The sequence below is a fragment of the Chroicocephalus ridibundus genome, chromosome 2 (genome assembly GCF_963924245.1).
Source record: "Chroicocephalus ridibundus chromosome 2, bChrRid1.1, whole genome shotgun sequence".
Lineage (NCBI taxonomy): Eukaryota > Metazoa > Chordata > Aves > Charadriiformes > Laridae > Chroicocephalus > Chroicocephalus ridibundus.
Window position 1 is genome coordinate 34,566,198 of NC_086285.1, and position 25,865 is coordinate 34,592,062.

The window sequence follows — 25,865 nt, forward strand, 5'->3', positions numbered from 1 at the left end:
GAAACAACACATGTATTAATTTCGGTCGATTTCAAAAAAAGTTTCAAAATATTAAAGCCCTCTTTGTGTTCCTAAGTGAAGACGCCATTTGACATTTCTTCTACTTAAGAATGTATTTGACAATTGAAGGTTGAGTTACATTTCTGCTTGTGTAGATAAAGAAAACAAACGCACTCCAATGTTATCTCGGCTTTTAAAGAATCTATATCAAAAACAATACAAATCAATTAAAAAATAACTTTTTTATATCAATAAAATTTCATCAGCATCTCTCCCATGCAGAAGAGGATGGAAAAGATCTCCATCAGTGGTTCCCAAGCTATAGGCATATTTAATAATAAGAATTTTTTTCTTCTGAAGGGCTATTTTGCATGTTTTTCTTCTATGCATAGTACTGCAATAGAAAATTTGAAAGTTGGCTGATTCATGGGTTTGCTAACGCTCTACAAGATACTCTTTCTGGTCCTCTTAAAGAAAGTATTGTAACTCCTGTCCAAATCACATCTGTGTTCCACATCACATGTGTTTCTCATCTCTTGGGATGATGTCAGGGCAATTCTTTTATCTTGTCCATCTTCATATTCTTTTGTTTTTGAGCAGTAGAATGAGTCAAGGACAAAAAGTAATCCAAACTATGCTAAAAATTAATAGTTTGGACCAATTTTATTTTCAAATTTTGATGAGCTGTAAAACAGGTGAATAAAAGCCACTCTTCATAGACACCGTGATCACAGCTGTTATAAAAAAATTATTCTGGAGCTTTGGAAAAATTCTTTAAAATTCGGTGTTTCTCATTGGACACATTCCACACTTAAGACATGTGAACTGTAGAATAATATATGCTTCCGAAAACAATAGAATGGAAACATTCATGAGAACGAGGAGGCTTTCCTGCTAATTGAATTGTGAACCAAAATGGATGAGAACAATGTGCAATTCATAACAACCATCATGAACTCTGATTTACATTAATGTTCACTCATTTTGCCTACAACAGAACTTTATAACGTGCTGCATCTTGCTTTAACCAATACATCCCTGTTGCAAGCAGTAGCAGGTTAGGGCATGAAGCACTTTAAAATTTTGGTTGCTGTGACGTATGTAGGTAGGAGTCTTGAGGCGACAAAGTGAAATGATGGAGTCTTAGGAGCAAGAAGTTTCTGCGGTGCTGGAGGAGAATTTGGAACTATTAAGATAAAAACTGTTTATAAATAAAACTTAAAATACCCCTTCTTTAGGGGAATGCTGTCTAGGATTGTCTGAGAGAGGCTGATGCCTAACGTGTAAGCTGGAAAAGAGACCACACCTCTCTGTATTTATTATCCCTACTGTTATGGGATACTTAATCCCCATTCAGAGCTAGCAGGGAATGAACCTGAGAAGGGAGGTAAATCGCTCTCTGCAAGGCGAAGAAAGGAAGATAGACAGTAAGCCACAAAGCCTGGTTGAGTACATGGACTGTATTGCAGGTACACATTTCACATGAGATGAAAGATACCTGGTAGTGTTAAGGGCAATTAGGTAGAGATGAGACAGCGTTGTAGAAAGGGAAGCAAGGAAAGGGAAAAAAGGCATAAAAAATGAATTAACGAAGAAGAAGATGTAATAATTGGGAGGGGAAATAAGGAAAAAGATTACGAGGCAATTCATGCGTGCCTCTAAAGTTTGATTTAAAGCAGCCGTTTATTCCTTGCAGGGAAATAAATGTTATGGAAATATAAATTGGCACCTAACCCAATTTAGATATAAGTTTGCCCTGCTACCTCCTTGGCATCACTGAATTCCTAAAACACATTTAATTCACCCTTGCGGATGCCACTTTGCTATTAATCCCTTAAAATGGTGGATAGATGTAGTATTTTGCTGCATAATAAGGAATTTCTCAACTTGCAAGTGCATGAAGACACTCAAATTTTAGTGTATTGATTTGTTGATCATATGCCAATGTCCTTTCTGGAAAGCTGTGTAGGAAAAAGAAATTATGGAATTATGAGAATATAACGTGAATAAATAAAAAGTAAAAATAGAAGAGGGCACCAAATACCAATACAAATGAATGCATATTTATCAGTTGTAGTGCTTTTTGGATCCCAAAGAATTTTACAAATGCTATGCATTTGCATACACACACAACATGGCAGCTGTTACCCAAGCCCGCTATATAATGCATAACTTGTGTATATTTTGAGAGATCTTCCTCTAAAAAACAAAGTGGTAACTGGATCTCTAACTCGCAGTGGTAGTTTTCAGACGTAGTACATGATATATTATTTCCACACAAAATGCTTTAAATAGGCTGCTTTAAACTCAGTGCTGCTAAGCAGTGTAATATCTGAAAGTAGACTTCCACATTAATTTTTCATTTTGTTATTTATTATTTTAGAAAATAGGTAGTTCCTGCTTTCTTATGCTTAATTTTGGTTGGTTTTTTTTTAGAGCCATATTGGATGGCGTAAAGAAGCGAAGCGACTGCTTCTCGTGATGACAGATCAAACTTCCCACCTGGCCCTTGATAGTAAATTAGCGGGGATCGTAATTCCCCATGATGGAAACTGTCATTTGAAAGATAATGTGTACGTCAAAGCTACGAGTATGGTAAGGTATATGTCATAGATTCTGTGTTCAGAGAAGCAGTGTAAAACTGTGTAAAGGAGGTTTTTAGGTTGCTGCCAAAGCGTTGCTTTTATTTCAGTTATTAGAATAGTATTTTTCCAGGTAGGCAAGTCGTGAAATGACGAATTAATCACCTGGAAATGCTGACATTCTTTTTGTCTGGGATAAAGTATTTTGGAGTCTGGGACAACAATGCACAGCAGAGGAGGATGTGTTGCTGAGTTTGATGTGTTTTTTTATTACCACCTCATACAAATCACACACATTCTGTATAAAATATAAGTAGGAAGTGTCTAGCATGGTATTTTGCACACGAAGAAGCTGGTAATACGTAAGAATTGCACAATCCTGTTTATAAGGCAAAGGTAGTGGTCATGGTTTATGGTCAGAAGATGGAGAGATGCATTGATTGATTGAGAAGGCTTGGTAAAACAGAAGACGTACAACAGCAATGAGCTGATTCAACCATGATGGACTAGAAAATATTCTTGTGCCACAAAGCTTTGCTGTGGTAATGGAGCATGAAATACATTTGAATCTCACAGTATAAAGCCAGTGTGTGGTAATACATACCTGTGCAAAAAGTTGCATCAAATCTGCTGTAGCAAAATAATACCCCTTCAGCTGACATTCTTAGCTTTCCAAGTAATTTCTTCAAGAATATATAAAGTAGTCATGAGTGACTGAAGAAAGGAATTTTTTTGCTAAGATTTGTAATTTTTAATTGCTTTGGCTATTTCCTTAAATAAATATGAATCATTTCTTTAAGAAACATGAATCACTGCTTAATTGCCCTGTATTCACCAGAAAACAGAAATATGAACTGTGGTATCATTAGAGCATATTACAGTTTTAGCGCTAGCTGCAATTAGTTAAAGTATATAGCCTGTGTTCGAGCCAGCAATGTGCTGGTGAAGTCAGTGAGGGCTACGTGTAAGTCAGGCTGGACCTGAATTCAATCCCAGCAACTGGTATTTACGAGGATGGTGGGCCAGCAGAAAGTGGCTGCCGTATGATGTGTGATCATGGAATACAGGAGGTTTCTGGGAATCAGTGGGTGTTCGGGACCTTGTAGAGCAGAGGAGGGAGCTGAGCATGTGCTAACAGGAAGGTTGTTTGGATTTCCGATTATCTGATGTTCTTGCATTCATATACTCCCTCTGTCACCTCTTGGATATTCCCTCACAGATGTCAGGATTATTTATTTCTCTGTAGCCAGTCTGTTCAGTTTCAGTATTTCTACAGTGTCCCTGGGATAAAAACAACCCCTTCCTTTATTCTGCTTAAAGCAAACAATCCTGAAACTTTCCTTTCCCAAAGCAGAGCGTACTTACAGACTATGGTGTCCCTATCTCTCTTTTTCTTTCTTTCTCCTCCCCCGCCAGTTTCAGTGCTATAAATGAGAGGAATTTTGCTCTGCTTATTAACAATTGATGAAGGTAAAAATCTTATTCTGGTGTGCAGGATTCCTTTGGTAATAAAGATATTGTCTTTTTCAGAAAAAAAAAAAATTAATCTCTAAGGAACTATGACAGATTGATGGCTGACTGAAGAAAGTGTTTTCTGGATTCTGGGCTGAAAGATGATGATTTTACTGTCCCATATAGAATAAGAAATCTCCCAGATTATTGCAATTGATGCCTTTTGTGAAATAAGGTGGTCTTTTTAGCTACCCAAATGAAATGACCTTGAAAGATGCTTAGATCTGTGGTGGCACATTTTGGTTGGCCCCTGTGTTTTCTAGCCCATATCTTTTTCAACCACGGGCTAATTCTTGCATGCCCACGTGTAATAGTGGGCATGCACTTAGTCATAGAAAAGGGGTAGAACGGAAATCTTTCCCAGCATTGGATATTTTCTGGAGTAGATTTGACATGATAACACAATAGTGTCTGTAAGGGTAGGTGTACTGGTTTCCTGCTTTTTTTTCTTCTCAGTAGTATATAGCCTGTGATTATTTTTGTCATAGAGATCCATAAGGAAACTTCAAATGAACAAGTAAAATGGGGGCGGGGGGGAAGGCTATTTGATATTTAAATGAAATGTCAAGAAAGGCTGTCAGCTTTTTAAAAATTATATCGTCTGAAACATATTTTTGCTTTTTTTTTTCCTTATCAATGCAATTTTGTTGTGCTGTGCTAAATTGAAGAGCTGTCTGTAATCACATTGTTTTCCTACTTTGATTCTTAGCTTCTGGTACTCTTGGGAAGATTGCATTTTGGCATATATTTATTTCCTCCTTGTGCCAGTTAAGAGGACTTTGCTTTATTTATTGGCAGAAGCTTAACCTTTAGATCAGGAGTCTTTCCAGTTAGTCACTTTTCTGTCTGTTTCTTTCTAACTTTTGCTAAGCAGTCACACAGAGGCCAGCAAAAAAGCATAAGGCAGGAAAGAAATCTAGTCCATTTTAATTAGATCTGTGCTTGGTTAACTGCCTTTCTGAAATACTTACCATCTGTATTAGTTATCTTCTCAGCTTAACACAGTAGGTTAAAATAATAAAATGAGTGATGTGATTGGAACCAGAAAGATGATCTAAAATGAAAGTACATTCGCCTGAGCAGTAGTGGGAAGAGATAAGATAAAAAAACATAAAGTACAGCAAGGTTTTTACAGCAAGCAAAATGAGGCTCCATGAGTGACCAACCGTTCTTTATGTCACCTCTTTACATGCTTAAAATGAAAAAGATAGTGTGAGTCTATGGACGCTTTTTTTAAAAAAAAGTCTCTTCTAATAAAAACAATTTATTTCTAATCTGAAGTGAGACTTTAATGTACTACTAACTCAGCTGGACACTAGTGAGTTTGAGCTGGCAAGTATACTTGTAAGCAGACTTGGTAGTTGGGGATCTAGTCCCTGCAGCCCTTGCACATCATCTTGCATGTCATCTCTTGATTTCAGTAAGCTCCATCTGAATAAGTTTTTGTTTCACGAGGGCTTGGAAACCCATTTCTGATACCACTGATCCCAGAGTTTTGCCCTTAGTTGCAGAGATGCTGAAGGGCCACTTTGCTGGAATTCAGACAAGTCATGTGTTAAGCAGAAGACTTCACCACCACCTCGTGATGTCTCAACACTACCCCCATCTTTCACACATTTATAGTGCAGGAGGTATTTACAGAATGTCTGGCTTCACTCGCCTGTGTCCTGGGACCACTTAGTGTGTCTGTGTTCTGCCAGCCAGTTGCCTGTGGCTTGTAGGGCTGTGCAGCACAATGGAGGCCCCACCATTGTGGTCTGTGGTCATAGAGAAGGCAGGAGGCTGTAGTACTGTGTTGCAGGCTACTGAGAATGGCAACAAAGCCACTGCTGCTGCACTTCACCCACAACTGCTGTGTAGTGGGATGCATGCTTACTGGACCCTTGCATGTGGCACACTCCCCAGCTGCAGCTGTAAGAAGGTCCGTTTATTGCTGCCTTTCATCACTTATCTTAAGGAATATAATCTCTTATCAAAGGGTAGAAAAGATGAGAGAGGCCTGGACCCTGGCTAAGATCAAACCACAGCAAGAAACTCCTTTGTTCTTTCTATATGAGGCGCTTTATAATGGTGCGATATGATGGAAAATGGATTTTGCCCCCTTGCATAACTTTGTCTCAGCTGTCTTGGCATTCAGATTGCTGTTAGGAGAGCAGTTGACTTGCGGGTTGCCTTGAGTAACAAGTGGCACTCTGCGGAGAAATGAATTGTGCCAGGAAACAGAGTGTGTTAGTGCAAAAGAGAGACAATATGGGGCAGATGGTAAAAAAGATCAGGAAGAGAAAGACAGCAGAAGTATAAGGGGGAAAGACGTTGAAGGACCTGACGTAAATGGAGGTGTCCAGATGAAATCTCTGTAAGGGGAAACACAGGTCAAAGCCCTAGTCACTTCTCTATGTTTATTCATCAAATTAAAGTGTTGAATTTGCTTCTTGAGAAGTATTCACAGATGTATGGTAAATAAGCAGTGCCTTTCAGATACAGTTGGTTTTAGAGTATTGGAGCTGGAGGGATTTCACATAGCCCAGGTGTACAAAGCCCTCTGGGACAACACAGACACCCTTGTGCTTCCCCAGATCTTCGATGAAGGGATAGCGACACACCTCTTGTTCTCAAATCCATGTCAGATCTCTCAATGAGAAGTGTAGAAGGGCAGGTCACTGGCAGAGGACATGCTGTCATAGGTACTTCACCAAATAGAGCAATGTCATTACTGGGGAGAGAAGTGAAACTTCTTCAAGCACAAGCATGGTTAAAAAAATGTAGCAGGTCATCGCGGTGCAGGCTGGAAGCATCACTTCTAAGGCAGGTCTTGGACATACAAAGGAGAAAGCTGTCAGCCGTAAGTAAGATTTGTAGAGAATACTGACATTGCTAGAATCTGACCTAGTGGCGGCATTTAGCTGATGTGTCTGATCCCTGGTGCCAAAATACACATTTCTGAGAAAGAAAACCTTTAATTACTCACCTTGCTGTTCCCAAAAGCACACCTTATCTTGGTGTCCTCATGTTGTACTTTCTGACTTTTGCACAAGAACCCACTTGTCATTTTCAGGAATCTTGTTATTCTTCTAGATGGACCATGGACAACATCATATCCATATTTCTTAAGCATTTCTTAAGCAGACTCAAACAAACTAAATCGTACTGTATGAGTTAGGCCTCCCACCGTGTAGCACCCCTGCATAGTTGGCAACAGATAAGCCTGTCACAGTCTGGCTGATGCCCTGATGACTTTTTTTTCATAATCTGTTTATTTGGTTGGTCCCACTTCCCTTTGGATGTAGGCCTAGCATTGCTCTGTGCATTTAGAAATAAGGATTGGGGTGGTTTTGAAATCCTGTATTGCATCATGTGTGAAATACAAGGTTTTTCCCTGCTAATTTGCAGTCTTCTCTTTTGTGTTGTATTTTGCAGGAGCATCCGTCTCTTGGGCAGCTCTCTGAAAAACTGATTGACAATAACATCAATGTTATTTTTGCAGTTCAAGGAAGCCAGTTCCATTGGTATAAAGTAGGTTAGAAACCTGATTTCTTTTTCCAATTTTGAAAGCACAATATTTATATTAAAAATTAAAACTGCATAAATGATTGTATTTTTTGTAGGATCTGTTACCTCTATTGCCTGGTACTGTTGCAAGACAGATAGAATCACAAGCAGCAAATCTCAATGATTTGGTGGTAGAAGCCTATCAGGTATGATGACAGTGACAATGTTGTATGCCATATTTGTAGGGGTATTTTTCACCTTTCATAATCTCAATTTAGAATTTCCAGGATCTTGGCTTCTATCTGAAGTCCATGAGGATAAGTTCCCTACTTTTCTGAATGTCCAGGTTGCTGGGTGACACTATCCCACAATAGTTCTCAAATTCCCAGGCTGTTGGTGTCTCAAAGGCAAGAGCTAGCACTTATTCCTTTCTGAGGACGCTTCTAAATATGCTGTTTGATTCTCTGCACCTGTTGCTATGTAACTTCAAAAGAAATGTCTGACTTATTTGAATTTTGGCATCTCAGATCTTTAGTTACAGACCAGACACCATTGTCTAGGCACCATATAAATTCCGAGCAAAAAGATAGTGCAGTATCTAGAGGGTTTTACAGCGTAATTCTTAGAAAATGGACAACAAGTGGGAATTTAGAAGGAGGTAGTTTTACAACATTGGGTATAGTGGGAAGCGGGATTTACACTGCACAAAGCAGTGTAATGACTCAGGGTTTTGAGGCATGGCAGTGAGGAAGAGTTTTGATAGAGATTTGTGAGAGAACAATGGAAATGGCTTTGTGAACTCTTTCCTGGAGTTCTCAACTGAAAGTAATAGTATGGGAAAGAGAAAGTAATAGTATGGTAAAGAGCATAAAGTTGTTTTCCACACGATTGACAGAGAATGGCAGCTTGAAAGTGGAAATGGGCATCTTGATAGCGAATGAAAGATAGCCTGGTAAGAGGGGGCATAAACAGCTTTGAAAATGAAGCCAAGTAGTGTACATTTGATGTACTAGAGCATCGGGAGCAGCATCAAAATTAACGTCATGGGTTAGATGGCTGAATGCTGTTAAGGTGTGCAAGTTACACAAACACGCAAGTTCCCAAAGTTGAAAATTCAGTTATAAACTATATGCAAGGTTTCAGGATATATCACATTATTTTTCATCAGTTGTACATGGGAGGCTGAATTTATCCATTGTACTAGGTTAATCATCCAAATAGGGCTATTTGCTTTCAGAAAATTGGCTATAATGAAGAGGGAAGTCCCATGTCTGTTCCTAGTCAATAGCATGGGTTTGTGCACGTTTTCCTCACTGTCATGTTGGAAATGTGCAGAAGGCAAAGACATTCAAAAGCAGAGGAGATTAGGTGGAATCAAATTGCAGAGAAATTCTCACTATATTGTACTTTCTGTTATAAAATTGAGAAATCTAATTTTGAATATGGAGGTTTGCAGAAAATTGCTGGCAAAAAATTTTGTAGATCATAGTCCTTTTGTGTGCCACTTTTACACTGTCCATCCTAGATTGTGTCCGGTTTTTTAGAGCACAGTGCAGGGCAAACATTCAAGGAGAGGAAACGAAAATTTACAAAATAATGATTTAGTTCAATGAAAGATTCTGTGGGACTTTCCTGCTCCAGCCACCCCCAGTTTGCTCTTGCTTTATTTTCATTTTTTACACAGTATCTTCCTTCCCATCCTAAACTTCATTGGATTTGATACTTTGAGATTTTTATCATACTTTTAGGGGCTTGTAATATACAAACACACAGTGAACAGGGCTTGAATGTTTTGCTTTCTTGAAAGCAAAAGTACTTAGATAAGAAAATAAATTTAGTGTTGATGTTTGATGACAGTGGGCCTCTTGCACTCTTGTTCTAAGCAGGGAAACCTTAGGCTTATTTGTGGAAAACCCTGGCTGAAAATCCCTGGCTAAAAAGCCAAAGATGAGTCACTAATTTTCAAAAAGTTACTAAGATAAACATGTGTTTAGATTCATGTAATTAAATTTCCATTTGTAGCAGTAAAAATACCCACTGAACTAATTTTTTATATACTAATATGCCAGGAATTTTAATAATCTCTTTGTGCAATTTTCAGCTTGTCGGTTTGTACAGCTTTAATACATTTTTACAAATTTTTAAAAATTTAAATTTTAAAAGCAATATTCCTTCTTGGAAGGAAGTAGGATTTTAGAGCATGCAGTAAATACAACTTACAAAGTAGCTGGCTTTTTCGTTATTTTATATCGTAAAAAAGCCCTAATGGGAATCAACCAGTTGTTGATTTATATAGTCCTATCTGACCCAAATAAATCAGTAAGAGTAATCCCAATAGCCTTTATATCACCCTAAGAAAACGTCTAGTTTTCAGAGAAAAGTTTTCAGAGAGGATTTTTCCAAGACAGGTGCAAAATAGCAGAAGTTTATAAAGTGTCAAGTCAATTAGGAACCTTTTCTGCTGGATAGCAATAGTTGTATGTATGTTTACTGTTTTATTTTAAATGTGTGTCTAAAAGGCAGTGTAGTCTCCCAAACAATAAGCAGTTTTTGTTGTGTGCGGTTGTTAGAATAGATTTTCAAATTGCGAAAAGTACAGTCTCAAAACCATTTTAGAAAAGCTGAAAATGTTTTTATCTGGAAAACGTAATCCTCTTTATCAGAATTACCAGTTCACTGGTTGTGTATATTTGGAACGTAATCGGGTCTTTATATGGGAAACAATGCTTTAATTCATTCCTTTATTCACACAGACAAGCTTTCTTCATTTTCAGTCAGATACAGTAGCCGTACTTGGTGTTAGTCACTAATGCACATGCTATGTTGAGAGGCAAAGCGACTAAAACTTTTTTTCTGGTTACAGAAACTAATCTCGGAAGTGAAAATTCAAGTCGATAACCAGATGCAAGGTCTTCATTTCAATATCACTGCAATCTGTCCTGATGGAAGTAAAAAAACTGGCATGGAAGGATGTAAAAATGTGCGATATAATGAAGAAGTATGTTGATAGTTCTCGTTCTTCAAGGAAGTGGAATACTTGTTTTTCTGTTCGGTTGGGTTTCAATGGTGTGAAATCTTCTAGGGATTTACTTAAACTGAAAATGGATTTATGCGATTAATGACTACAGACTCTCTATTATTCTCCGGTTTTATTTTTCCTGAATCTTATTTTAATTCTCACTAATCTCATGGAACTAAGGCTCAAAGCTTTTCCTGAAAGCTAACGTCCATTAAAACTCTCCTCCTTTGTCCTCCACTGGGCACAATAGCCATGTTCATTGTGATGAAATCTGTACCTAAAGAGGCTGAAAGGTAATCACCCAGTTGAAAAGAATCACTGGAATTTGTGTTCCTTGGGTCTGTACTAAGACACCACCTTTCCCGGTCCTTTCTCTAGTAGTCTTCATGCACAATCAGGGTTGTGGTTAATTAGTTTATTTTATAAATCAAATTAATAAAATGATTTATCCCCTTTTGGATTGGTGCCATCTACTGAATGAAACGGATTGTAAAACTGGAGCATCATGCACCGTGAAAATGCGGGGGAAGATGTCTGGCTAATATAAGGAACATGATTTTCTTCCCAGAACAACTTCTCTGTGCCTTGATATATTTATTTAATTGCTTGGACTAGTAGAGTAATTAATTTAGCTTGCCAGGAAGAGGTCTGTGTTTCTGGAGTGCAGGGTCAAGGAGTTCTTTCCTTCTTGACATGTACACACATCTCAGCTGGTGTGATTTTACTTGTGCCTGTGTGTAGAAATAGCAAAACAAATCAGTAGATTAAATGTGTGAATTTTAAATATATTCATTTAGATGCGTTTTATGTTCTTCTGAATTTTGTCTGCATGCCCTGCTGATGATTAGCTTGTACAGTTTAAGGGAGGTTTTCTATGTTTTTCTTAACTCATCTCTTCTCCAGTGTTATTCCCTGTGCATGTCAGAAGAAATAGGACTGGAATTTGTTCTGTTTAATGAAAAGAAAAATATTTATATCTGTTTCTTTTTAATAAAAAGCCAAGCCAGCTGATTATAACAGATTGCATGTGGTCCTAACCCTCTACTGCTGTTGAAAATGAGCCATCCTCAAGAGATTAATTTATTTTAACCATAAATCCTTCTTTCAGTATTTGTTTACAGGCAAAATGCTTTTCCTTAATTCTCACATTCCTCGTATTGTCTAATCCTTCTTCCTTCCTTTTCTTACCAAAACACAAAGTGTGTTATATTCTGGAAGAATCCTATGGTTTCTTCAGAGTGCAAAACTAACTTTGGCTATCAATCAGCAAGTGTCAGTGTTCATGGTGTATTGTTTAGTTGCAATACATTTAATCTTTCTGCTGCTGTGTTCAGACCCATCAAATTTCATGACATGATTTGGCCTTCCCTCCCATTTCCCTGCCATTCCTCCAGTGGTGTATTGTACATGAAGATGGTGTTTTCTAGAAGGGCTCTGTCTTGAATAAAAAGCACATTCTGTAGCTGCAGCCTGTCCTCCCCATGTGATACGCACCTGCCGTATGAATTAATTAGAGCATAGCCACACTTCTGCCCCGTAACCAGAGGGAAGAAGTCTCATGCGCAGAGACCGTAGGCAACTGAGGGGTTATGTGTGTAGTGGCGCATTTGAGAAACAAGAAGAAGAAAAGCAAAGGGCGAGATAAAGCCTGTGTGCCCCCTCAATACAACATTAAGAAGCGCATGCTTCTGCACAGCATTCTTCTCCTGTTGTCCGTGTAGGCAGCCGCAGCCCCACTCGCCACAAAGCCACCATTGTCCCCAAGGGCTCGGCTGTTCTCGTGTGGGGGCGCAGCGGGAGGGGGAGACAGCGATGAGAAATGAATGGTCTTAGTCTTTGCGGGTAGTTTCCACCTCGTATGCAATCAGTTTCTTTGGGTTTCTGGGTTTCTTTTTTTTTTTTTTTTAATTTAGAAATCTTTGGTGGTAAAGAGTAAAGGTTGGGCTCCTTTCTCACCTTTTCCTCTTCATTATATTTTCTCTGTGAGGAGACAAGGAAGAGTCGTTTTCTGTCAGCATGCTAAATAGCCTTAGTGAGAATACCCTGTCAGAAACCTACTGGTCAAAATAAAAACCCAAAAAACAATTGTGAAATACAAGACTGCTATCCAGTGAAAGTATCACAGATGTCAGAGCTGTCAAAGAGTTTTGGTAGAGACTGACGCAAACTCTATGGCAGACATCTAATCACCAAAATGATCCAGGGTCCTGGGCCCGGACTCTGGAAAGCCACGGCGGCTGCTGCTGCTGCAGGGGGTACTGCTGGGGTGAGCACCTGGGGCATGGTGGTGATGGCCATGACATGGCCAGGAGCTAGGCACTTGGGTCCACTCTGAAGCAGTGCTTCATCTGGCCAGGACCACAGCAAGAGCAGCAAGACTCTCTTGCTTCATACGCATTGTAGGAATTGAGAAAAAAAAGCTGATACTAAGGTGTGAGCCATTTTAGTAGGAGTAGAGCCATCCAAAAAAACCTTTATGGTTTCTATTTGCACAGACCATTTCTGCACCAAGAACATTCATTATAGGTTCTTTTTATGAAGAGCATCTCTGTTTCTGTTTGTGTATTGTCTTGCTCAATCTAGTCCCAGTTCTCATCAGAGTATTTCTGTAATATAACAGAATGTGCGCATTAAATAAGATCAGGAGGATGATGAAAGTAATTGTGTTACTATTTAATTTGTATTAAACTTGTCTTCTGCAACTATGCTTTCTTAACATGAAAAGTAGATTGCTGTCAATCTTCTATTGTTAGGATTTAAACAAAAGGATTTGTGATGCTTGTCATTGCAAATATATCCTGTTTGACAAATGGCCACTGTGCATTTTGTTATTATTAGTGAGTGCACACTCGTATACAATGTAAGATTCTGCTTTATTTATGTGTTAAAATGTTAAGCAATTTATAGGAAATAATAATGATGTAAAATCTGTCTTTATTTCTTCTTAGGTACTTTTCAATGTATCCGTTACAATGAAAGGATGCGATACAACTGGAGGAAGAAAATATGCAATACTAAAGCCTATTGGTTTCAATGAAACCGCCATCGTTAACGTGGAGAAAAGCTGTGCCTGTCAGTATGGAGACAGTGCAAAGCACAAAAGAATATGGGCTGATGAAACTTTTTCTGATGGCCAACAGTCCCATTGCAGGGAAAACAATTGTAATTCTAATAAAGATACACTTCCTTCTGAGAGGTGCAGACGACACCAGGACCAGCCCATCTGCAGTGGCCAAGGAAATTGCATAGATGGGAAATGTTTCTGCTACAAAAGCAAGCTAGGCACGGTGTATGGCAAATACTGTGAAATGGATGATTTTTCTTGCCCGTATCACCAGGGAAACTTATGTTCTGGTAAGCTGCGGAGTTTATGTCTGTATTTTGTTTTCATTTTGGTTTGGTTTGGTTTGGTTTGGTTTTCTGAAGCTTATATACATGATGCAGCTGAAAACAATGACATAAGGCTGTCAAATACAAGAATTGTGTGTGCAGAATTAGTGTGTGAAATGTCCAGAACAGCCTGGTAGGAATTCACGCTCCTGGGCTTTCTTCACCACAGAGGTATGCACTGTCTTCGAAACTTTAGCACTGCTTTTCAGGAGATTTATTGAGCTTTTTCTAAATTTAGCTGTTGTAAGATTTAAATCTAAAACTTCTTCAGAGGTAATGATACTGATATCTTTGATAAAACAGTAACGTTATTTGAGAAAGTAAGTTGATACATTTCAGTCTAATGGAAATATGAGATACTCAGAGGTTAGCAGGAATCATAACTTCCAGATGCGGTTCCAGTTTTGTAACACCCTAAATCAGTCTTGTCAGAGATATGTGAGTGAAATGTGATTTCAAATACTGATATATATGCTAGCACTGTTCAGAACACCTGCTCCAAAAAGGAGAGTGGAAGTGAAACATAAACAGGGAGAGTTGTCAGAAATTCTTATTCTTTTTGTGGCCTACTTTATGTTTTTTAAAGAAAGCATATGAACAAAATACAAAACATGTACTTTTAAATTAGAGTTACTAAGGAAAAATGGGATTGAATCGGTTTCATTACTGTATCTCTACCCGAATTATTTTTTTCCCCTCAGAAGTAATGAAATATTTTAAAATCCACACTGCTGTCCTGTATCAAGTATACTGAACAATGAGTGAATTGAGGCACCAATTTTTTCAACCGCAGATGGATAAATTTTGAGTAATAATATGGACTTTAGCAGAGCTATTTTGGTTTTGCTCTGCTGATGGCTGTGAACTTTATGTAAAATGAAGAGAAATAATGTCACCTAATCCTTTAAATACTTTATTCCAACACAAAGAATTACCGTTCGTCTTCTCACTCCTCTCCCCTCCCCTCAGCCAACTTTTCAAATTTACTATTTCTTAACTTAAGGAGACCTTTGAAACTTAGAAGCTCCTAAAGCCTGTGGTGTGGTGCCCTGGTCAGCAGAGGAGACAGGGAGGTCTTTATCTCCCTGTTGTGTTGGAGATTGTCACATGCGATGGAGTCCTGCCCTAGGGTACCACAAGGGGAACCTGCCACCTGGGGCCGTGGCTGAGCAGTGTGCCTCTTCGTGGGATATTTTCCAGTGCAGAGCCTTGCTCTGAGATGTTCTATGATCCACTGCCCTATGATCCCCCCTCTATCTTGCCCAGCCCAGACAAAAAAAGGGGCAGCCTATACCTTGGCCTCACTCCCATTTAGGGGATCCCATCTGTTCCATGGGACTGTCTCCCTGCAGCTGCTCTGTGGATCTCTGGAGCACAAGAGGGCCGTCGCACTTTGTGTGAAACTTAGGTACTGCTGAGGCATAGCTGAGGAGACCTCATGAGATTTGCCTGTGCTTTATGCGCTTTCTATTTCTATATTTCCTAAAGATGCTTTCCCATGCTGTAATAATGTGGCTAGACATTACCAGCATGTCAGTTGTACAGCTGCCTAAACGTGCTACAACATGGAAAACAGATGGATTTTGCCCTACAGTTCCCACTGCTTTGCCTGGAAAATTGTAAAGGCCACCAGAGGTTCCTCATAGCCTTTGAATCTTTGAGGCTTTGCATTTTAAGTTCTTGTTAAACAACCTACGTTTCATAAGCACAGCATACCCACCTGTGCAGCTCAGTCATCTGCCCTTTAGAAAGGCAGAAAAGCAGCACTATCATGCGTGCTTCCGAAAAGAAAAGAAAAAAAAACAAACCACCTGGCATGTGGACATGAACTTGATACTTCTTCCTCCACTAAATTGCGCTGTTTATTTGAACTGAATGCTTTCTTGGCAAAGAGAAGTTTGTTTAGTTTGCCTGAAGACTGTTTTCCTGGTCGTTGTATAATTTTTAATCCCCACTACTTTGATAACGTTTGAGGATGACATCAAGGTAGCAGCTTTTGCTGAACTTAACAACAAACAGCAGCCATAAATATGTAACATGGTTTTAATTTCAGCCCAAATTGTTAACCTAAAAACTTAAAGCAAGCCAAGGTCTACATTAGCTCTGCTTAATGTAAAGCACCAGCAATACAAATGTATGCATATAAAAATGGGTTTTCTATGTTTTCATAAAAGCACAATGACTCAAGCCTGTCTGATGTTGTAGGTAACGGTGAATGTGAAGCTGGTAGATGCAAATGCTTTCCTGGCTGGGAAGGTGACCGTTGCCAGTGCGCATTACAATCAGCAAAGCACTGCCTGAATTCAAAGGGCCAGATTTGCAGTGGAAGAGGAAAATGTGTATGTGGAAAGTGTGAGTGCACAGATCCAAGAAGCTTTGGCCGTTTGTGTGAATATTGCCCAACTTGCAACAAAGCCTGTGAAGAAAACTGGTACGTTTCTTGTGATAGACTTGACTTTTTAACTCTGTAGTGTTGAAACAAGGAGAAGTATTTCTGCTTGGCTAGTTATGTGCTATATTTTTTAGATATTTAGATTGTAGGAAATTGGAACAATTCGTACTTGAGACTTTTCTCTATGTAGCTGAGGGGTTCACACTGGCAATTAAGAGAATTGTATGTCCATCTGTGTGTTCAGCAGTCTGTGTCCAACTTTCAGCTTTCTGAAGTCAAAGGAGGTGTGTCCTATGAGTATCTTTTTTTTCATGTATTTATTAAAAGATGGTTCTTCATGTGAAATCTTCTAGGTAGGAAATAAAGCCCATAAATTAGGAGTTCTAAAAATGGACAGTAGATCCTACTCTTGAATGCCACCAACTCCAGTTCTCCAAGTTTGTTTCTGCGCACTCCTTGTGCTTCTCAGCTGAAAGAAGGAGATGTGGAACAGGAGTGGTGCCTGCACATTATCGCTGCTGTCGGTCAGCAGAGCAGAGCTGGTCTTACCCAGAGAACAACGTTTTCTGTTACTCAGTTTTAAACCACTTAGTCTTTGCTGTGCTAGTTTTAAAGCATGCCGTTTTTCCTTACCCGTGTAAAGGAAGGGACAGCGTGGAGGTTTAAATGAGCAGCCCAAGGAGGAGAGAAGCTAGACCAAGCTGTCAGTGGCACGCTGGCTGGTGCTGGCTTAAAGAGTCAATGAAACCCTGTCTTTGGGCACGGCTCTTCTGCACCCTTCTGTCAGCACGTGTAACCTTCTGCATCCCACTGCGTCAGAGAGGGTGAGAGAGCAGCCTTTAGTTGAAAAGGGAATTGTCATCAAACCAGAATTGTTTTTTATTCAGTTTCATTTGAATTATAGCTCGTTTGGTGAATATACTGGAGAGACAAGCTGGGCCATGTCTGAAAAGATGACTGCTAAGACTTCACTAGATAAAATACAGTTAGCCTTGCTGGCTTACACTTGCTGAAAGTTGCTGTGAAATGCGCACCATTAATAAATTCAGAAGATAGCATAGCTTAGTTTAAAAACTCAGTCACGGCATTTTCAGGATCACTTGTGACGTCCATCTTCTGCAAAGCTGAAAAGTGAAGACCGCAAGACTGACAGCACTGCCTCCCACTGTGCTGATGACCCTCTGAACTGCCCAGCAGCGGCACCTTACGTAGCTTTGTCTTAAGAGTTTTTTGGATGCTGTGTTAACAAAGCTGTGTTTCCTACACCTATCCCTTCCCTTCAGTCCCAGCGTGTATGCCAATGACATTGATTAAGAAAGAAAGACTAGGGCCAAACTAGAGGCTGACAGCTGGAGAAAGGGTGCTGGACCCTTAGCTACACCCCCTGAAGAGTACACATCACAAAAGACAGAGCAGGGGCTGGAGGAAGGTGGTTCGAAGCCAAAAAGACATCTTTTACTTTACGACTTCTGCCTGGTTGGTTCTGAGAAGCATCAAGGGGATAAAATGCTGAGAGGCATCACATTTCAGAAAAAAATAAATAAATGTCGCAATGTTTTTACTAGCAACAGGAAAGCATTATGTGCAAGCGATACGTCAGCAAATCTCTTTAAGGAGCGCGCGGAGAAAGACATGGGATTTTAGTTAAATTTTTATTTTACAGGAACTGTGTTCAGTGCCATCATTCTAACAATGCATCTCAGGCTAAACTTGACCAGTGCACGACCTCATGCGCTTACCTGCTGCATTATATTGACCAGACTTCAGGTATGTGACATATTATAGGTAATTTCAATAAAAGATGAAAATCTGTTCAGATTAATAATTGAATTCACCGCTGTTACAGTGTCTTTCAAAAGGGTGTCATGTTATTAAAATAACAAAGAAAGCAGGAAAAAGAGAAAAATCACTCATAGCTTCAGGGAAAGTAAAAGATAAATAATAACAGGAAATGTGATTGGCGAGCATTGCTAAATCAGATTTCCGAGCTCCTTGAGAAGTCACATCTAATAATAATGAATCCTGCCTGAGCAACGCTTAAAGAAATATTTATAATATGGCATCTGCATGTTTTATTACTTTGGATATGCTTACATTATTTGACATTACCAGAAATGAGGAAGAATGAAGGAGAATGCTTACCTCACATTCAGTAATGTTTAAATATTCCTTTCAAGTATAAAAAACTGCACAGTTATGAGGGTACGGAAGAATAACATCTTTTTAAATAGAATCTCATAAAGCTTAATCAGTCCACGCTGCAACAAAAATGGAGGTAAATGGTTACCTTTTGTCACTTCACATTTTTATACGTCTTTTTATCTTACAGTTGTTCATAAATGAGAAAAATAACTGTGAATACTTTTCTCATAACTTCAGTATTAATTAAAGCGAAGCTTGCTGTGTGAGAGAGGTTTACCAGTGAGGAGAGCACTGGACAAAGATTCAAGAAACCACATTTTCTTTCACATTTTGCCAATGACCTGTACTGTAATCTTGTGAGGATTAAACTGTATTGGACCCATACATCTCTAACTACTCATCCTCTCTATTTCAGCTATAAAGTCACCAGTTTACAGAGAATTTATGGCGGCCAACACAGTGAAGCTTTAGTCTTAGTTCTGTAGATTAAAGGAATAATAGTTTCACCATTTTTCTACAGTGGATCTTGATCAGAATTGCCTTTCCTGACATGCCCTACTTTAAAAGCTTGCATATGGCAACTGTTACCCTTTAACTTCCCTTAAGTTATTTTCCCTTAAGTTTTATCAGGCTCCTGTTATATTTATGTGACATTACTATGCAGTGGTAGTTATAACTGTGTTTCAGGGGTGTGCCTATTCCATACGTTAGGCTTTACACTTGTGTTTTCCTTTCGTTGCAGAATGTTTCTCTGGCCGAAGCTACTTTAGAGTCTTTTCCATAATCTTTATAGTTACCTTTCTGATCGGGTTGCTTGTTGTCCTTATCATCAGGCAGATAATTCTGCAGGGGAGCAGCAATAAAGTTAAATCTTCAGCTGATTACAGAATATCTGCAACAAAGAAGGTAATTGATTTCAGAGCCATCGTATTCAGTAATCTTTTTCTTTCACATAAAAGTTAGCTAATCATTGATAAAAATTGTGTCTTCTCCTTCAAGGATAAGATGTTTTTGCCTACTGTTTGTACAAGAACAGTAACATACAGACGAGACAAACCAGAGGAAATAAATATCGACATCAGCAAGTTACGATTAAATGAAACTTTCAAGTGTGAGTTCTGAAGACGGTGTGTTTTCTGCAAATGTCTATTTCCATCATGCTCGACTTTTAAAAAGTTACCTTTCGTACTCTGTCGGACTCTTGACTGTTGCCGTTCGGTTTTGTGTCGTGCATTTTGGTGAATACTGTTAACAAAGTGACATGTAAGCATATTCACATAATGTGACTATGTTTGAAACTATAGCTGCTGTATTATTTTTTTTTTTTTTGAAAGAGAAATGTGCGTTACTACTGTTCAGGAACGTTAGTGTTGATGTAGCACTTTAGTGTATTCTAATTTATTTAGTTACGGCCTAGAATGTAGATATGAACCGGTCTGACAAAGCACTGATCTCACTCTACATGTAGCTAGTACTGATGTGCTCTGTGGGAATGGACAAAAACTGTGACTGAAATATTAACATTGCTGTATATTATAGCAATAGATAAAACTATTCAAATGCTCTTAAATAGAGTAAACGGTACTTTTACAGTTCTCTCAGTTGACTAAATTCCACTGATTTGTCTGCTTTAGCCTCTTAGCTTCTCCTCATTACTTAATAGAAATGACTGGATTAAATGAGTGCTTAGATACTGGTGTGAGTGTATAGTTGTGCGTGCATATGCACACACATGCGTGCACACACACACAGGTAAATTATATATATAGTTTTTTATACATTGTGATGTCACTTAAAGATAATTTATATCTGATAAAGAGTAATTTTTAGCTTTTTTACTTGTTTCAACATATAAATCTATATACGAATTTTATGGTATTTGGAAACTGATTGGCTACACAAAACAGGAGAGTTCCTCTGTCCAACAGCGTAGTCTACACGATGATCGCTGCTGGCTGACCTCACCTTTGGAGTCAGCAGCATCAACTCCATTGCAAGCAGATAAATTACACCAGAGCTGTGTTTGGTTTGCTAGCTACATGTCAGTGTTTTGCCAAATAAGGGCTTTGTTCTTTTTGTATGATGTGAGACGTAAGTCTGATTTTACATGCATGCTCTTTTTTCCTATGTAAATGAGTTGACAGGATTAGATTTCCTGAGTCCTTACGTAACCACTTCAATTTTTGTGACTGTATGACTGTACATTGAGAAATGTGTCCAGTGTGATGTGGAAAAGAACCTGCAATTTGGAAGAAGGTGAGGAAAACAGGAGTCTTTTTCTCAAGAGAACACGTTCATTGACAGCATAAATGTGGGATCAAATTCTGCCTTTAGAAATGGGCAAAACTCTTCTAAACTCAGCGGGACCAATATGAGCTTATCTGAGAGCAGAATTTGAGCTACAAGGTCAAGCAGAAGCATTTTCTTATCCCCGAACCTGGCTATAGTGGTAGAAGATGTGTTATTGTTATATACTAGTTGGAAGAGTCAGCCAACAGTCTGATTTACTAACTTTATGCTGCCAAAACCCTACGAAAATATGATCAGCCTCTAATGCACTAAGATCTTGCTGGCAAAAAGAAAAAATCATCTCAGAAAGTATGCAGTGTATCATTTTAGCAACGTTAATTACTGATACTAAATATTGAATCATAGAATCAGAGAATCGTAGATTACCAGGTTGAAAGGGACCTCAAGGATCATGTGGTCCAACCTTTCATGGCAAAAGCATGGTCTGGACAAGATGGCCCAGCACCCTGTCCCGCTGAATCTTGAAAGTGTCCATTGGTCTGTACTTGTCATAGGTAAGAGTTATAGAAACAAAGCAGGGCCTCTTTATATGCAGTTTTTAGAAATTAGTATATATACATATTTCCTATTCTGTATTTCTTCTGTAAATTCCCACTGGAATCTGAGGAGTACACATGTGAAAGGAAGGCAGGACAAATGATAAGTGTTATGTGAGTTTGGGTCATGGATCAAGTGGGACTGAGAAAAAATAATTTAAAGACAGCCGGCCTTCCATTAAACTGCCATAAAAGCTTTAGATTTTAGAGATTGGGGGTTTTTTTAATATAAAAAATGGACTATTAAGTGTTTCTAAAGCAGTCTTCAAAGTAGTCCCTGAGCTTTCTACAATATAGGTAAAAGTGCCTCATTTAAAGAAAGGGGGGTTTCCTTACACTCACCCTGATTTTAGTGATAGCTTCATTGTAGTATCTTAATTATAGACTAATTCTGTAATCTGGCAAGTGTACCTTGAACTTTCATTTTCTTTTAAAACACATAGAACCATTTTCCTCCTATGTAAATTAACACATTCTAAACCATTGATTTCAGTGGTATCAAGATGAAAAGTCGATAAAAGTTTACCTCCTACTGCCCTTGTCACAATTTGTTGGTATTAGTAAGTGAGTAGGAAACAAAGTCTCTGATTATCTGTTTCACTTAAAACAAACAAAGAAAATCAAAAGCTCAGCGGAGATTATCTGAGTATATAACAAAAGATGTGATTATGTTCTTTAAACAGTGCGCGAAATTTTTTTAACAAAAAAGGTTCCTCAGATGTATTCCCATAATGGCCTTTAAAGCATTTACTGAAGTGATAGCTAATGTTTTTTTTTTTCCCTTAGAAATTACTTTTCATTGTTAGAGGGAGTTAAATTATGTGGGTAGGGGATAATGGAGCTGGGTTCTTTGTGGAAGAACAATTTGAGCTGTAACACCCATCTTCCAGACACATCACACTGCTGCTACTTTTCTTCTGCAGTGCTGCCTGTGAAGGGGCACGGCCAGTATTTCCTTAGCAGACACCTGCCTGAATGTTTAAAACGCCCTGATCAAATAGAGCAGGCTCACAGGACAAATGGCACTGGAAGATGCTTGCTGTCCTGAGGTTAAAAAAAAGTGTATTTAAAAAAAAAAAAGTTTTGTCAGGAAAAAAAAAAAAAAAGAAAAAAAAAAGCTTTTCTTGCATCTCCCTCATGGCTTTGCTGTATTGTGGAGGAGGCTAGTGAAAAAGAATAAGCTGCTGCTAATGTGACAGGTCAAGGCTTTTAGAAAGCCCATGGGGAGCTTATACAGAGCAGGATCCTCGGGAGGAGGCTTTGTTTCTAGGGATGGAATCTATCCATGAGAAACTCTGGCTTTGCTTGGTACTTGTTTCCCTCTGCCTTTGACCATGTTTTTCAGAAGAGCTGCTGCAGGAGATGAATAGCCCAACAAAAGCCTCACTATTTAGGGAGCTGTGTTCCCTTAGCACATGACCTTAAATGAGAAAGCAGCCTGTAATTCACAAGGAATTTCCTCAGCCATTGCAGAAGGACTCTGCTTCCTATAGTGCTTAATGTGGGAGATATTAAAGACGAATTAGTTCATATTAGTTTTCAATGCATTGTGCGTCAAAGATGCTCGTAAAAATAGATGAAAAAATATCTAGCCTCAGAATAGAATGTTCCAAACTTATTAAATAAAACTTCTTATACTGGGCTTCTTCAAAAAATGAAAAAAAAAAAAGTCAATAATTCGACTGCATTCCTATACCCCAAAATACAACAGCAGATATTGTTGCATCTCATCATTGGGTTTGGGAGTTGTTTTTAGATTTGCTTCCCCAAACAGCACGTGCATGACTTTTCACAGCAGATTTCTTACTGTTAAAATCCATTTGTATAATTTTCAAATTCTGATCCTACTTTTTTTACCTGTAATTGTTTATTTGTCTAACATTTCAGAAATTACGTGTTTATGCAATTAAAAAGCATGCATTTTACTTCAGATTCTTCCAAAGTGAAGAAATACTATGAACTGATTATTTCCAACCATCATGAGTACGTTAATAACATTGCTACAGAAGCGTGTGGGAAAATAACTGTTTCATCCAGAAAACGTGTGCATGGTATGCGAGGAATTTTCATTGTGCCCAACTGAAATTCCCTTACGTTCACAAGGAATGTTGAAAGTGAACCTTAAAAAGGAAGGACGTTTGTACAGGCATAGTTTACATTTTATCCATTATTTATCAACTGGATTTATTTTTTCCTCTCCACGGTGTCATGAAAACCTGCTATGTCAAGTATTCTTCAGACCGCAATGGAAAAAATTATTTTCCCAGTCTGATCATATGTATTTGTTTCCTGCTTAGCGTGCATACCTAAATGTACACGTGTTGCGAACAGCGGGAGTGAACGTGTGAAGCAGCTTCAGGCAACCCTTAGTCCTGGAAGTAGCCATAAGGCCTAGTGATGGCCAAGGCAGAGAGATGGAAGGGCACTGCTGCTTGTGCAGGGATTTGAAGAGGGATGGCATCCTGAGCAGGCACAACGCGTCCTACAGTTCCCAGAGTTGGGAATGATCCTGCAGAGACGGTGCTCTGAGACCACACTTCTCCATTTCTCGGGGCAGGAAGCATCTTCAGAGTGGGTTGGCTTGGCAGAGATGGGGCAGTTTCTGTCTTTGGTGCTTGGCCACACACTGTCCTCAGCACTGCGGGCTTTTCGCATCTTTACTCATCAAAAAATGCTTGCGTGTAACATAGCAAGGCACCACCGGTGCCAGTACGTACTGTAAACCTGGATGCTGCAGGCTTCCACTAAAGCTTCTGGGAAGTCTTTGGGCATCTGCCCACTGACTTCCCACCAGCCCCAGGATTTCCACCAGCCAGCCTTAAGGAATGTAAGCTGTAGCTGGGAAAGGGCACTTCTCATAGAGTCATTCGTGCTGAGTCAGTGCTGGGTGACACTTACTCTGCTCTGGCTGTGAGCGAAGCGTAGTGCCAGTGTTCTGGCTGTCCGTTTGCAAGAGAGGGGGAAGATTTATTTGCTAAGCAGAAATGGAGCAATAGTTAAGAAGAACACTACTTTTTAATGATGATCTTGACACTGCTGCGACACAGAGGCATCTCATGGATCTTACAGAGAACTGAAATTTGTGGAAAGGGAAAAGAGGTTAAAATTAGCCAGCGTGAATGCATTTCTATAGCGAGCCAAATCAGTGGGGTTTCACTGAGTGCGAGCCAGCTCAGAATAGTTGGCCTTTCGGGGGGGAGGGGCAGGAAGGGGGAGAAGAAAAAAGAAAAAAAACTAAAATTAGTAGATTCAAGCCTTAGAAATGCTGCTTTGGATTGCATGTTCTCTTTGTTTCCTTTTCTGCGCACTCTCTTAAAAAAAAAAGGTACCTACTTATTAAAAAAAATAAAATTAAAATGTCTGGCATTCGTTAAAATAATGGCTTCTACCCAAATCCTAACGTTTCATCCTGATACCTGTATCGTGTTCGGGCTCTTTCAGTTGTATTTTGAAGGGAGATGTTGGAAAGATGAAAGATTCTTTTGAGAAGACATTAATGTTGGATGAATTCACTGTGCTAACGTCTTCTTCACTTTTGCCTACTACTGCTTCAAAAAGTAAAAGCTACTTTAAAGTGTCTTATTTAGCAATGGTGTGACAGCTATTAATACTACAGTTTTTAACTTCCTATTTAACATATACTACCTTTTGTAAAAAAAGTATATACAGATAAATAATGTTTCTCTAGATTTTTTTGCATAGAGAATGTTAGTAAGGGAAGAGGTTTTAAATAAATTTATAACTTCTTACTGTTCATTTTACATTTTAAATGATACTTTTAAATCACTACTTTTGTTTGTCTGGAAATATACTGAATATTTTATTATTTAAAATAGTATACTTTTATAGCTGTTTATTAATTTCAGTTGACTACTAACTTCTATTTTGATATTTATTAATGAGTTGACACTGTAGTATATTGAGATGTTTATTTTTCTATCAGAGCTGTAACAACTATGACATAGCATTATTTTAATGCAACATCATTGTACTTGCTCTCTAAAAAATAAAATCAATATTTAATCCATATGAATTCTTCATATTTTTAATGTTTAATATGTCTGTGATAAGGAAGAGATGATCACCTCCTTTTAAAAATATGAAGCACTTTCATTAAGGTGCACAAATGTCTGCAAAGGGAAGCATATGATTACAGTCATATTTAAATGGAAAGATGGAGAGGTAAAATACGAGGAATACTGTGAATACCGTGTTTATCAGATGTAAGGCAAACAGATGAATGCACATTCAGGATGAACTTTGAGAGGGTAGGAAGGAACACGATAGAAGTTTGGAGGTGCAGCTGGTTTACCTTGCCCAACCCAACTGAAACATGAATGCACCAGGAGGTGTTAGCACTTTGCAGGGGACAAGAAGATACATGTTGCAGCAACATAATCTATAGATTGATGGGTGGTTACAATGGCCTTTCTTCTGCTTTGCTGTGTTGGGTGGTAGAGGAGCTGGTTTTCTGGGAATGGCTCAATCTCTGC

At 38.7% G+C, this 25,865-nt stretch overlaps 1 protein-coding gene across 2 annotated transcripts in view; it reads left to right on the top strand.

Moving 5' to 3' along the window:
- ITGB8 (integrin subunit beta 8) overlaps positions 1 to 25,175 on the top strand; it is a 48,894-nt gene extending 23,719 nt beyond the window's left edge. Inside the window, exons 6-14 of one of the 2 annotated variants that reach the window (XM_063324984.1) lie at positions 2,437 to 2,595; positions 7,512 to 7,607; positions 7,700 to 7,789; positions 10,447 to 10,581; positions 13,551 to 13,956; positions 16,198 to 16,423; positions 18,048 to 18,151; positions 19,269 to 19,432; positions 19,526 to 25,174. In XM_063324984.1, coding sequence (XP_063181054.1) covers positions 2,437 to 2,595; positions 7,512 to 7,607; positions 7,700 to 7,789; positions 10,447 to 10,581; positions 13,551 to 13,956; positions 16,198 to 16,423; positions 18,048 to 18,151; positions 19,269 to 19,432; positions 19,526 to 19,648 — 1,503 coding nt within the window. In that variant the 3' untranslated portion in view covers positions 19,649 to 25,174. Of the gene's footprint in view, positions 1 to 2,436; positions 2,596 to 7,511; positions 7,608 to 7,699; positions 7,790 to 10,446; positions 10,582 to 13,550; positions 13,957 to 16,197; positions 16,424 to 18,047; positions 18,152 to 19,268; positions 19,433 to 19,525 lie in introns of both variants that reach the window. The other variant, XM_063324983.1, reaches the window with a different exon arrangement.
- Positions 25,176 to 25,865: the final 690 nt, after the last annotated feature.